General features: G+C 38.3%; 1 protein-coding gene across 1 annotated transcript in view; it reads left to right on the top strand.

Moving 5' to 3' along the window:
• LOC137629687 (scm-like with four MBT domains protein 2) overlaps positions 1-14,784 on the top strand; it is a 47,515-nt gene that overhangs the window by 22,966 nt on the left and 9,765 nt on the right. The window contains exons 7-10 of the mRNA XM_068361243.1: positions 5,065-5,779; positions 5,890-6,034; positions 11,970-12,144; positions 12,317-12,476. Coding sequence (XP_068217344.1) covers positions 5,065-5,779; positions 5,890-6,034; positions 11,970-12,144; positions 12,317-12,476 — 1,195 coding nt within the window. The remainder of the gene's footprint in view (positions 1-5,064; positions 5,780-5,889; positions 6,035-11,969; positions 12,145-12,316; positions 12,477-14,784) is intronic.

Here is a 14,784-nt window from a genome sequence, read left to right as displayed (position 1 = left end):
GGTCAGGCAGGAGGACTGGATGGTCTCGTTAGACCTGAAAGACGCATACTTTCACGTCCCCATCCATCCAGACTCCCAACCTTTCCTAAGATTCGTCTTTGGAAAGGTTGTGTACCAGTTCCAAGCCCTGTGCTTTGGCCTAAGCACGGCACCTCTTGTGTTTACGAGACTGATGAGGAATATTGCGAAATTCCTTCATTTGGCAGACATCAGAGCCTCCCTCTATTTAGACGACTGGCTTTTAAGAGCTCCCACAAGTCGTCGCTGTCTGGAGAATCTCAGATGGACTATGGATCTGACCAAGGAACTGGGCCTCCTGGTCAATTTAGAGAAGTCCCAGCTCGTCCCATCCCAGACCATTGTTTACCTGGGTATGGAGATTCAGAGTCGAGCTTTTCGGGCTTTTCCGTCGGCCCCAAGGATCAACCAAGCCCTAGAGTGCATCCAGAGCATGCTGAGAAGGAACCGATGCTCAGTCAGGCAGTGGATGAGTCTAACAGGGACACTTTCATCGCTGGCCCTGTTCATCGAGTTAGGGAGACTCCACCTCCGCCCCCTTCAGTATCATCTAGCTGCTCACTGGATAAAGGACATGACGCTAGAGACGGTCTCAGTTCCTGTTTCCGAAGAGATGAGATCTACTCTAACGTGGTGGAAGAACAGCATTCTTCTCAAGGAAGGTCTATCTTTAGCTGTTCAGACCCCCGACCACCGTCTCTTCTCGGACGCATCAGACTCGGGCTGGGGTGCGACATTGGACGGACAGGAATGCTCGGGAACATGGAATCAGGAGCAAAGGACACTTCACATCAATTGCAAGGAGTTGTTGGCGGTTCATCTGGCCTTGATAAACTTCAAGTCCCTCCAGCTAAACAAGGTGGTGGAGGTGAACTCCAACAACACCACAGCCTTGGCTTACATCTCCAAGCAGGGGGGGACTCATTCGAGGAAGTTGTTCGAGATCGCAAGGGACCTCCTCATTTGGTCAAAAGATCGAAAGCTCACGCTGGTAACGAGGTTCATTCAGGGCGATACGAATGTCATGGCAGATCGCCTCAGCCGGAAGGGTCAGGTCATCCCCACAGAGTGGACCCTTCACAAGAATGTTTGCAGCAGACTTTGGGCCCTATGGGGTCAGCCAACCATAGATCTGTTCGCTACCTCGATGACCAAGAGGCTCCCATTGTATTGTTCTCCGATTCCAGACCCAGCAGCAGTTCACATGGATGCCTTTCTGCTGGATTGGTCCCATCTCGACCTGTATGCATTCCCGCCGTTCAAGATTGTCAACAGGGTACTTCAGAAGTTCGCCTCTCACAAAGGGACACGGCTGACGTTGGTTGCTCCCCTCTGGCCCGCGAGAGAATGGTTCACAGAGGTACTGCAATGGCTGGTCGACGTTCCCAGGACTCTTCCTCTAAGAGTGGACCTTCTGCGTCAACCTCACGTAAAGAAGGTACACCCAAGCCTCCACGCTCTTCGTCTGACTGCCTTCAGACTATCGAAAGACTCTCAAGAGCTAGAGGCTTTTCGAAGGAGGCAGCCAGAGCGATTGCCAGAGCAAGGAGGACATCCACTCTCAGAGTCTATCAGTCTAAATGGGAAGTCTTCCGAAACTGGTGCAAGGCCAATGCAGTTTCCTCAACCAGTACCACTGTAACCCAGATTGCTGACTTCCTGTTACATCTAAGGAACGTTAGATCCCTATCAGCTCCTACGATCAAGGGTTACAGAAGTATGTTGGCAGCGGTTTTCCGCCACAGAGGCTTGGATCTTTCCACCAACAAAGATCTACAGGACCTCCTTAGGTCTTTTGAGACCTCAAAGGAACGTCGGTTGTCCACTCCAGGCTGGAATCTAGACGTGGTCCTAAGGTTCCTTATGTCATCCAGATTTGAACCGCTCCAATCAGCCTCTTTTAAGGACCTCACATTAAAAACTCTTTTCCTCGTATGCCTAGCAACAGCTAAAAGAGTAAGTGAGATCCACGCCTTCAGCAGGAACATAGGTTTCACATCGGAAACGGCTACATGTTCCTTGCAGCTCGGTTTTTTGGCTAAAAACGAGCTTCCTTCACGTCCTTGGCCTAAATCGTTCGAGATCCCTAGCCTGTCCAACTTGGTGGGGAACGAACTGGAGAGAGTACTTTGCCCAGTCAGAGCTCTTAGGTACTATCTAAGAAGGTCAAAACCTTTACGAGGACAATCAGAAGCCTTATGGTGTGCTGTCAAGAAGCCTTCGCTACCAATGTCTAAGAACGCAGTTTCTTACTACATCAGGCTTCTGATTAGAGAAGCTCATTCTCATCTGAAGGAAGAAGACCTTGCTTTGCTGAAGGTAAGGACACATGAAGTGAGAGCTGTGGCTACTTCAGTGGCCTTCAAACAGAACCGTTCTCTGCAGAGTGTTATGGATGCAACCTATTGGAGAAGCAAGTCAGTGTTCGCATCATTCTATCTCAAAGATGTCCAGTCTCTTTACGAGAACTGCTACACCTTGGGACCATTCGTAGCAGCGAGTGCAGTAGTAGGTGAGGGCTCAGCCACTACATTCCCATAATCCCATAACCTTTTTAACCTTTCTCTTGAATACTTTTTGTTGTTTTGGGTTGTACGGTCGGCTAAGAAGCCTTCCGCATCCTGGTTGATTTGGCGGGTGGTCAATTCTTTCTTGAGAAGCGCCTAGGTTAGAGGTTGTGATGAGGTCCTTTAGTATGGGTTGCAGCCCTTTATACTTCAGCACCTAAGAGTCGTTCAGCATCCTAAGAGGACCGCTACGCTCAGTAAGGAAGACGTACTTAATAAAGGCAGAGTAATGGTTCAAGTCGACTTCCTTACCAGGTACTTATTTATTTTATATTTGTTATTTTGAATAACTAATAAAATGAAATACGGGATACTTAGCTTCTTTGTTAACATGTATGCTGGTCTCCACCCACCACCCTGGGTGTGAATCAGCTACATGATCATCGGGTAAGATTAATATTGAAAAATTTTATTTTCATTAGTAAAATAAATTTTTGAATATACTTACCCGATGATCATGATTTAAAGGACCCGCCCTTCCTCCCCATAGAGAACCAGTGGACCGAGGAGAAAATTGAGGTCTTGTTGACAAGAAGTACTTGAGTACCTGACCACAGATGGCGCTGTTGAGCACACCCCCACCTGGATAGCGATCGCTGGCGTATCCCGACCGTAGATTTCTGTCGGGCAACGGAGTTGACAGCTACATGATCATCGGGTAAGTATATTCAAAAATTTATTTTACTAATGAAAATAACATATTACAGTAAATTTGTCTCATGGTATTTTTTGGTATAAATAAGAAAGACTTGGAAAGTAAAGTGCAATTTGCAAATCAAACAAATTACAACAAACAAACTTTAAAATCTGTAGTTGATGAATGCTTCCCCAAATCCTCACTTAGTGATTAAGAAAGGAAAAACATAAAGTGGTTTAATTAATTTTTGTTGTTCGTCAAAAATAGGAGAATTGCGGCCAGCAGGATTTTCTGATAAAAGAACTAAATATCTCATAAAACCTTGCCTTCTTGAAAGTGATAGTTACAAAAATGTTTGAATATATGTATGAATGTACCAACACGAATTTACAATAATCTTGAAGTAAAATTTTGAAAGGAAGCAATGAAGGGAAAAGCAGTTTTCCGGATACTTAATGCTGTAGTTCAAGTGTTTGATTAAAGTTTTGTAAAATCAAATGATCGCACAGTACCACAATGGCAAGTGTAATGGAGAGAGTTCATGATCTATTAGAAGTATGAAATACGCTTGAAAAGTAATTATTTATAATGTTGGCTAATAAAATCTCAGCACATAGTGTATTTCTTAAGAACAGAAGTTGATGATGATACTCTATAAAAAAACTACCTAGCAATAGATGAATTATAATTTGCTGTTTCTTGTAATCACTCAAATCATAGTCAGGACTTTTGATTGATTTTCTACTCTTCACATAATGCCCAAGAAAATTTTTATCTATTTGTTCCTACCCATAAACAAACCTTTTGTCTTCTAAAATAGGGATATGTCTTCAGCAGTAGTGGGATAGCCATTTAATCATCAACTCTGTAATTAGTAATGACAGGGGATGTATTAGGGAAGCCTCACCCACCTACTTGTCACAAGATGATCCCATTTGTCTCTGGCTGCAAAGGATACAGTCATACTGTTTCACTTTTATTTTGACTGTTAGACCTTCTATAACTTCCTTTGTAATTATTTTACTTTTATGAAACTCCCCTGAAAATCTCATTGCTTTTACTTGAAGCTATGTCGATGTCTACCCCAAAATAAAAAAATTTCTATCTCTGTGCCTTCAAAATTCCTCCCCCTCTGGGAACTATCACACTATCTGATGGTAGATGACAACCTACTAGTCGATGACACAATCATATACCTCCTTTTCAGTTCATCTCATCACTAGTGTCTAATAAGACATCCTTATTCTGTCCTGCAATACAAATGAAATTTGGTAGTTCATTTTGAACTAGTAAACCACTATGGGATTCATTTTTCCTTGCTTTATGTAATGTAAGCGTATACAGGGCCCAACCGCCAGCCTCAGTTTTGTGTTTTTGTGTATGAAAGATTGTTGTTCACTCACATTCCCTCTTTGAAGTGATGTCACCTGTTGGTTGGCTGCTTTGATTAGGTATCAAAAGTTAAAGTTTTCTAACACAGTTACGTTGTTGCATTTAGTTCAAGGTAATTCAGTTAAAACTAGGAACACTGTGCTGACTTCATGAGGTTTTCATAGTAGTACTATTTTTTGTCTTTAATTATGTAGGCTGTTGGCTAGGTTACTATGAAGTGGTTGTGCACAACCTTTTATACCTATATTATGGTGTAAATACAATATTTGATAGATTATTTCTATTTAACTTCGGAAGCTAAAGGTTCATATTTTGATTGGCAGTAAAATTCCTATTGTGTATGTATGTATGCATATATGTATGTATGTAATACAGTTATGTAGGAAAATTCTAAATACTGTATAGTATAGTTATGCAAGTAAATTCTAAGTTTTTATTTTTTCTCATCAGATACAAAAATCCAAATTCATCAACATCATATGGAGAGGCTGAGTGGGCAGCACTGCTGGAGATGAGCCGAGATGATGCCAGACATTCACAGCTTCCGGTTTCTCTGCTGTTGCCTTTACCAGACCCAGACACTCATCATTTTGTTGTTGGAATGATACTTGAAATTGTACATCCTCGTAAACCTCACACAGTGGAAGTAGGTCATATATCTAATATCATTAGTTCAAAGTATTTTGAAGTCACTATTAAACCTGAGGGCTATGAAGCATTGAAGTGGATTACCTACATAAATGATCCACTTTTACTCCCAAGTGGGTTTTGTAAGGAGCATGAGTTAACATTATCTGCGCCTAGTGACTGGCCGAAAAACAGTGAATTCAATATTGAGGACTATGCAAAATCCACAAATTCGATATTCACAAGAAAAGACATGTTTACTATTCATGAATCCAGTGAAGAAATTGGATTTAATGTTGGAAACAAGTTAGAATGTGTTCATTCGAGTCAAATGGATAAGATATCTATAGCCACTGTTACCAAACTATGTGGACATCTTGTGGTGATTGAGCTAGATTCTGAACTAGACCCTGAACCAATTATTCGTCCTGCAACAAGCCAAGATCTTTTCCCGATGGGATGGTGTCAAACTAATGGCCTACCAGTTCAGTTACCTGCCAAGTACTCCCCAAAAGCAAAAACTACAGAAATTACAACCGTAAGTTACCCATCAATTTCATTCAGAAAAATTTTACCTGTCTTGTGCAAATGTACTGTATATATAAAGGTTCCTAAATTTTTTATATTAAATTGCTTCTTTTATTTCAGGAAGAAAATTGTGACAAAAGTTCTGACAGTCCAGGAGCAACAGATACTCCATCTTCTTCTGGAAATCAGTTGTCAATGTGGTGCCCAAGGCTATACATAAACCATTGCTGCTTTACTGGCCCCTATCTCAGTAAATCAAAAGTTGGTAAGTATAATTGATAGTTTTCCACCATGACATATACAATACAGCTTTTGTATTTTCATTGTATGGATTAAAGGGGATATGCTGCTAGCCATTTCACCCTCTCCTAGAAAATTTATAGATTTTGCATTACTTTGTGAAGTGATCAAGTATGGTTTAATTCTCTGGTGGTAAATTGAATAAAACAGAGATTAAGATAGAAAAATTATGGGTACATTATTATTATTACTATTATTATTATTATTATTATTATTATTATTATTATTATTATTATTATTAGCAGCGTTAGTGTTAGTATCACCAGCTAAGCTTCGATCCTAGTTGGTAAAACAGAATGTTATAAGCCCAAGGACTCCAACATGGAAAAATAGCCTAGTCAGGAAAGGATATATGGAAATGAATAATCTTGGCTAATAGACATTGATGATTAATATAACTTTATGATGGCAGTGTTATATATTGATGAAAACAATGCTCAATAGAATATCTGGAATTTATCCTTTTCTCTATTCTGGAGATAGTGAAGCCTCAGTTAAGTTTTTTTCATTGCCCTTTGCAGTTGTTATTAATGCACATTCAGAACTATTGATGTAACAGTGGTCAGTAGCTGCTCCATGTGTTTTTTTTTTATTCTCATGATCCAAAATGTTTAATGGTAGTGGGAAGGAAGAGTTTCCCTCTCCTCATCCATGTATTGTTGCTATTAAGCACTTTCCATTAAACAGATGATAGATGAATTGTTGTTCTTTGAAGTAAAAGGTTTAGCAAAGTTTAAGGACAAAGCTGTTATAATTTAGGTAGGCTATTCACATTACGTTATAACTGGTCATGTTACGAGGATTAGGTTAGCGCTTAAACCTCTTTGCATGTTGAACACATTCTTTATTTAACAACTGGAGGTGTGCTCTTCTGAGGAGGCTTGTTGAAGTGACTGTTGCTGTTATTTAAGTGAAATTTCAAGACTTTGTATAATGGCTTTTATTTCTGTTCTGTGAAGGATTTGACCTGTATTTGCAGTCATATACTGTAACTGAATGCAGCTGTTGTGGTTTTTCCTGTAAAGGTGCTGTCTTTAATTTTCTGTTTTATAATTATGAGTAAAGTACTGTGTATTGAGAAAGTGGTCGTCATCAAGATTTTTATTAATTTTTCCTAAAGACCAACTGATCCAGAAAGTATCCAAAATTATTACTTCAAGGAATTTGCTGGCCTCCCTGTTTGTTTTCATGCATCTCCTCTTGATGTACTCAAAAATATCTTTGCCCCCTTGAAAGTAAGCTTCCTTAATATCAATTAAATTGCAAGGGTAAAATTTTTTTAAAAAGGGAAGGTAAAAGAAAAACTCGGAAGCAGAAGAGGCAGATTTATTTGGAGAATGATACTTTTTGTCCTGGATTGATAATCTCTGCCCTTTGCAAAATGGGATAATTTGTTAACCATCCAAAAAGAACATGCTAGCCAAGTAATACTGGGAGCACAGCTCGGTTTTTTTGACAAGATACACACAAGGTGAGGATCTGCCTCAAGAGAAGGTGGGAATGTTAAGCAGACCTTACCTGGAAGGCTTTGTCAAATTCTGTTCAGTCTACCTTACCAGGAAGGCTTTGGCAAATTCTGTTCAGTCTCTTTGCATTAGTGTAAAAAAATATGCACTGTCTATGTGGCATCACATATAATGATCTACTTGAAAGCAAACAGATTAGTAAAGACCAGTAATGGATAACAAGGAAAAGTGTAATTGAAAGTTTAGAGCTAAAACAATGGGACATGAAACTAAGCCTAAAAATAAGGAAAGCAAGTTAAACAAGATTATTATTATTATTATTATTGTTGTTATTATTATTATTATTATTATTATTATAAAATAGTTTAACCAGACCTCTGAGCTAATATTGCAGACCCATAAAGCTATGCATAACAAAAACTTCAAACTGAATTTGCTTGGTAGTTAGCTAAAAACATTCTAATACTACAGTATTTACATTTCAATTTCAAGTGGGAGGTGAATTAGTTGTTGTTTGCTTATGTTACGGTATTGATTGCAGATTCGGAGAAGCTGAGTCAAGTAGTGACAGTTTGGATGGGTATGTGAGAAAAGGAAGTTGAGAGTTTATGTGTGTAAGAGTAATGTTATAAGATGCACAAGAAGGGAGGGTGGAGCTAGGTTGAATGTCATGTTGAATGGAGTTACTTGAGGAAGTAGAGCACTTTAAGTACTTGGAGTCTGATGTTGCTGCAAATGTGGAGTGGAAGTTGATGTACATCAGAGAGTGAATGAAGGATGTAAAGTGTTCGGGGCAGTGAAGAGAGTGGTAAAGTATAGAGGGTTAGGAATGAATGTAAAGAGAGTTCTTTATGAGAAAGTGATTTTACCAACTGTGATGTATGGATCAGAGTTGTGGGGAATGAAAGTGATGGTAAGACAGAAATTGAATGCGTCGATGTATTTTGTAGTTTAAGAAAAATGCTGAACATACACTAATTTTTTTCCTCTCTGAATAGGACCAGTACTTACAATAACTGAGTGTCTCTGAGGAGTATGGTTGGTGTATCTCGACTAGATAGGGTTAGGAATGAAGTAGTGAGGGTGAAAATGGGTGTAAGAAATGAATTAGCCGCTAGAGTGGATATGAATGTGTTGATGTAGTTTGCCCATGTAGAGAGAATAGAAAATGGCCATCTGTTGAAGAAGGTGATGAATCCAAGAGTTGATTGGAGAATTTCCATAGGAAGGCCAAGGTTTTGGGTGGATGGATGGAGTGAAGAAAGCTCTAGTTGATTGGAGGATAGGTGTGAGAGAGGCAAAAGAGTGTGCTAGATATAGGAATGAATGGCGAGCGATTGTGACGCAGTTCTGGTAGGCCATGCTGCTTCCTCCAGTTGCCTTGGTAACCATGGAGGTAGCAGCAATAGGGGATTCAGCATATGAAGCTTAATTTGTTGTGGATAACGGGGAGGGTGGGCTGCAGCACCTTAGCAGTACCAACCAAACTTGGATAAATCCCTCGTCAAGCTGGGAGGAGATACCTACGGGCCAACCAAGGGAAAGGCCCGTGCCAACAACAAGTGTTGGCTTTAATACCCCAACAACAACAAGGGAGGAGATAAGAGAAGAAAAGTTCCCTTTCGTTCTCTCTCTCTCTCTCTCTCTCTCTCTCTCTCTCTCTCTCTCTCTCTCTCTCTCTCTCTCTCTCTCTCTCTCTCTCTCTCTCTTTTTTTTTTTTTTTTTTTTTTTTTTTTTTTTTATGTTGGCTACCCCCCAAAATTGGGGGAAGTGCCTTGGTTGATGGATAGACTTTAAACTGTTGAAATAAAGAAATTCACTGTGTTAGCTGGAAGTACAAAAGAGGCAAATTCAGGAGGCTTGGAGAACATATATAGTGAAGTCAAATAAAAGCAAGAGGCTTGGAGTTCCTTCATGTCGATGGTCAAAGATTTGCTTGCACATACAATCTCTCGGGTTGATTTTTGAGTGTATCTTCTTCTGTCTTGATGACTTAAAAAAGTTGGGTATTGAGGAAATTTGGCTCTTGATTAATGGATTTGTTCTTAGTCTGTGGTTGGTTTACTTCTGCAAATAAGAAGATTAAGAGATTATATGAGAATAAATATAATTTACTGTAAAAATGATTAGCTTCAACTGATAATTCTTTATTATATTTAGAAGATTTAGGGTAATTTTATCTATTATTTCTATGAACCTTTCCGTATGTTCATATTGCTTTGTCCCCAAAGCTGAATAGATATCGTTGTTACCCCAAAAAACTGAAAATTTCCCGTTTTCTTCCCTTCAAGAAGCTATGCCTATTGTCCACCATGGAGATATCTTGTGGTTAATGTCAATGGTAATTGTTTACAACACCACGCTCTCCATTTACTCCAAAATAATGCAATCCTGCAGTTCTCATCTTTTTGCACAATAATTAGGTGGTTATTTAAATTCTGAGAAAGCAATAATTAGCAAGATATGTTGAGGAAGGGGGAAGGGGTTATAAAAAGAAAATAGCCCTGTTTTCTCACCAAACGACTTGGAACTGACACGTCAACATAGTCAACCAAACAGAATTCATGATGCCAGCATACATAAACAGAAGTTCGTGATGCCAGCGTACATTTGATATACTGTATATTCAAAATATACTTAATTAAAAATGGATTAATTTACTCAAAAGTGTCCATAAAATATGAAATTTACAAATCGGGACACTTTTGAGTAATCACTCCATTTTTTATTAAGTATATTTTGAATATACAGTACTGTATATCAAATGAACGCTGGCATCACGAACTTCTGTTTATGTACGCTGGCATCACAAATTCTGTTTTGTTGACATGTCAGTTCCAAGTCGTTTGGTGAGGAAACTGAGCTATTTTCTTTTTATAACCCCTTCCCCCTTCCTCAACATATCTTGCTAATTATTGCTTTCCTAGAATTTGAATAACCACCTGAATACTGTGCAAGAAGATGAAAACTGCAGGATTGCATTATTTTGGAGTAAATGTAGAGTGTGGTGTTGTAAACAATTACCATGTCAACTTAATAGTCTCCACTGTTCCACTCACTATCTTCTGTTTGGTAGTGAATTTTTTTGTCTTTGTTTGTCTCCCCATGGTGTTTTGAATGTTTCCATTGTGTTTTGTAGTTTATTCTGAGATAACATAATTTTCAGAATACAATACTTGCTTTGTCAGTACTTACTGTATACTAATTGAACTAAATAATCTTTAGATAAGGCTCAGCTATACAGAACTATAGGCCTTTCCTTAAAGAAGCAGTCCACTTAAACTATTTAGGGTTTTATGTTCATGCATTACACTGTACTCAGACAGATTCAGATTTAGGACATTTGGAAAATATTTATATTGAAGATCTCATGGGTAAAACTTTCTTTGACGTTATTATTGGCTAAATATATTCGTGAACTAAAAGCTAACTCTTGTGAGGTAAGTTTTGAAGAACATGAGAGGTTTCTTTTGCTTGCTTTCAGAGCTAAGAAAAATTAGAAGACAAAATAATTCCACAATTTTTTTCAAATGTCATATTGGGACAAGGAAGTTACCACTGCATCCGAGAATGGAGTTCTTTGGCCGGTAAGGGCTATTAAAGTATTATTTAGCAAAGATTGTAGATATTAAGGGTAATATTCCTAATTTGTTTTGTGGTGTCAGGTTGTCAAATTGTCCTTTTTCAAGATTTGTCACAGGCACACAAGGAGCTGCTTCTAAGTCAGAGGAAATATTTTTAAGTCGGCATATTAGAAATATGGGTACATCGCTGAAATTTTGCAGGAATCTGTCTTTGGAAAGAGTTTTAACTTCATACCAGAGCTTACCAAATTGATATTTACTAATAATTGTCTTGAAGAATCCTTTTTCTTTTATCAACTTACTGACCTTCAGTTACCATAGTAGCAGCTGGTGATGTTTTATTAAAAGTTGGTTTTCTTTTAGTTTTAATAATAGATGAGTTTAATTAGTCTTATTACTGTATTTAGATTAACCACAGTTGTAACGATTTAGTACCAAGGCACTACAGTAAAATGTGTTTGGGACTTGAAATTTCCTGTCTTTCCTTTGGGACCTACCTTTATCAGAGTTTGCAAGGCAGCAATATGAAAGTCAGAAGACCATAGTAATAAATTGAATTTGGGCATATATATGAACATTAGGCAAGTGCCTAATATTCACATACAAGCTCACCTTCCTCCCATTGATTTTGAGTTATGTTGACATAAACCACCATATGTCACCTTGGTGGGTAAGAGGATTGATCTCTTGAAAGGAGGAAAATAGGAAATTTTTGTGTTTGCAGGTAACGTCAATATTGAGTCCGCTTCGGGGACAAATTAATATGAAGATCAGATGAGTATAGAAATAAAGATTATTATTAAGATCAATTTTATTACTCTATTAAGATAAGTTTTGTTTATAATCTCAGCCAAGCAGTCTCAGAGTGTTGGCCCAGGATCGGTTGAATTGGTGCTACGAGAAGTGCTTGCCATGACGATAAATGCTGCCTACATTCCTACCAGAGCCTTAAGAGAACTTGAGCGTAGTGTAAATGAATCTCAGAATATTCCTTCATCATGGCATCCTATGGTATTTAAAGCAAAGTAAGTTTTAATCATTTTTCATCTTTTAGATGATCCAATTATAAACTTTAGTACTGTACACTATTTTTGTACAAATAATCTACTTACATTCTTGAATTATGCATACCCTGTGAAATTGAGACATCAGTTTTAGTGATTTTTATATGTAACTCATCATTAATTGTCTTTCAAGGTTCAAAAGATATACAACAACTGCAAGTATTCCTATTGCAACCACAGCTAATGGAGTAAATGATTTCCTGAGCTTAATATGTCAGGTGCTTCAGTGCTGCCCAAATTTATGGTCCACAAAATCTACGGGGGAAAATTGTCCTTTCTTGTGCACATCCCAGGTAAGGTGTCATTGTTTTTTAATTAATCTATTAGAAGTAAGATGACTCCATTGTTCTTGTTGATTTTTTTGCAATACAAATTGATTAAGCGTTTTAGCCTCATATGACATTTTACCATAAGTTGAAGCAATGATCATTCTTTTACTGTTTTTAGTTAATCCTAGACACTTTATTTTCTCCTTTAAAATAAGAAAATTGTGTACTGTACTGAATGGTCAGTCATATATCCTGATTTCTATGATGCAAGTAGAACCTCACTTCTTGTTTAGTCTAGAATACTTCTGCTAGCAGTCACAAGGTAGAGGATGCCGTATATTTAGTTACAAATTCTTTAGAGAATATTTATAATAGCCTAGGGATGTGTCTTGCAGATCTTTATGTGCTATTTTGAAATAATGTGCTATACTTATGTGGTGGTTATTAACTAAAGAATATCATTACAGAGAAAAATAAATTTTTTTTTTTTATATAGAGTGCTTATATGAATTTACATTTATTGTAAAAATACTGTAGTTGGTTTTTTCTTGATCACCACTAATTGAATGTTCTGTGATTAGTCTTGTGCTATATACATAAACAAATAAACCTTTATATATAGATATTTCCTGTTGCCTGACTACTGGGACTCTGTTAATACCTACTGTGACAGAATTGCTATCAGGCTCATGACGTTTGACCAGGAAGCAATGACTCGTGTCAACATACTTATGTTGATGTTTCATAATGTAACTAGAGGAACACTCAGTAGAGTGCAGGCCTCTGCCACAACAACTTATTTCTCGTCCTTTTGGTCAACCTTGACCTTTGAGATTGACATGTTTTAATTGGTGTGGATTTTCATACACTCAAATATGAACCAAGTTTGAATTCTCTCTGACAATGATGTCCAAACTTATGGCTGATAAAAATACAAATTACTTAAAATTTGTGATTTTGCTTGACTGTGACCTTTACCTTTGACCTAAACCTTCCAAAATTTAATCATTTCCAGCTTTTTACATAACAGTTAATCCCTGCAAGTTTCATTACTCTACAATTAAAATTGTGGCCAGGAAACCATTTACAAACACACACAAACAGTGGGTAAAACATAACCTCCTTCCAACTTCGTTGGTAGAGGTAACTAACAGAAGAATAAAGATAGAAAGAAACAAATAAAAATTGCATGAGAAAGCTGAGTAAATTTTTTACAGCACTTGGTTACATGAGCAGATGATGCCAAAGTGCATCATTGGATCCTCAGAAGGTTAAACATCATTCCTCAACTCAAGCAGCTACTGACTGAACTACTTCTACAACTGTTTTGCGCTACAGTTTCCTCATTATTTCTAAATTTTATCATGTATTCTTGCTAATGATCATCAAAACAATATGCCTTGTTTCATTTGTTTTGCATTGTAGCAGATGGTGATTTATTTTATGGTATCACCCTATTTTCAATATTAATCTTACCCGATGATCATGTAGCTGTCAACTCTGTTGCCCGACAGAAAAAACCTAAGGTCGGGATACGCCAGCGATTGCTATACAGGTGGGGGTGTACACAACAGCGCCATCTGTCGAGTAGGTACTCAGGTACTTCTTGTCAACAAGAACCAATTTTTCCTCTGTCGTGCCACCGGCAAGACCTACTTGGATACGCTGTTGTTTCTGGAGTTGTTTTCACGCATTTGGTGATGTATTCGCTCTAGATTTTAGCTTTCGCTATTCAGGAACTATTATCATTAGCTTATCAAGCTTTTTGATTAGATTTGGATTAATTGTTGATGAACTTTGCTAGATTTTGGATTCCCCCCTTTGGCTAATTCAAGAATTCAAGATGTCTGACCATTCTCAAGTCCCTAAGTACAGGCAGTGTAGCGCTAGGGACTGTTCTAGGCGTCTTCCGAAGGCCTCTATAGATCCTCACACCGTTTGTTCCAATTGTAGGGGTAAATCCTGTCAATTGGAAGATCGATGTGAGGAATGCGCTGGGCTTTCGGAATTCGATTTTAATGAATTCCTAAAGAATGCACGTAGGCTAGAGAAGGATAGGATCAGGAGGAGTTCTTCTCGCTCGTTTGATTTTTCCTCTCCCCATGCCCCTCAACCTATTCCTTCCCCTGTAGTGGTGACTCCCGACCCTGCTACTAGTGCTCAACCCTCCATGGCGGACATGATGCGTGCCATTCAGGCTCTTGGTGACAGAGTGGAGTCATTAGCTAATGACCGGAATCAACTTTTGGCCGATGTCAAAGTTGAAAGCGAAAAGTGCAGTGGGAAGTGTAGTGAGTGCAAGTGCGGTGAGAAGTGTCAGTGTCAGTGTTGC

This window comes from Palaemon carinicauda, chromosome 37 (genome assembly GCF_036898095.1).
Source record: "Palaemon carinicauda isolate YSFRI2023 chromosome 37, ASM3689809v2, whole genome shotgun sequence".
Lineage (NCBI taxonomy): Eukaryota > Metazoa > Arthropoda > Malacostraca > Decapoda > Palaemonidae > Palaemon > Palaemon carinicauda.
Note: the sequence above shows the minus strand (reverse complement) of the source record. Positions and strands in the feature narration are given on the sequence as shown.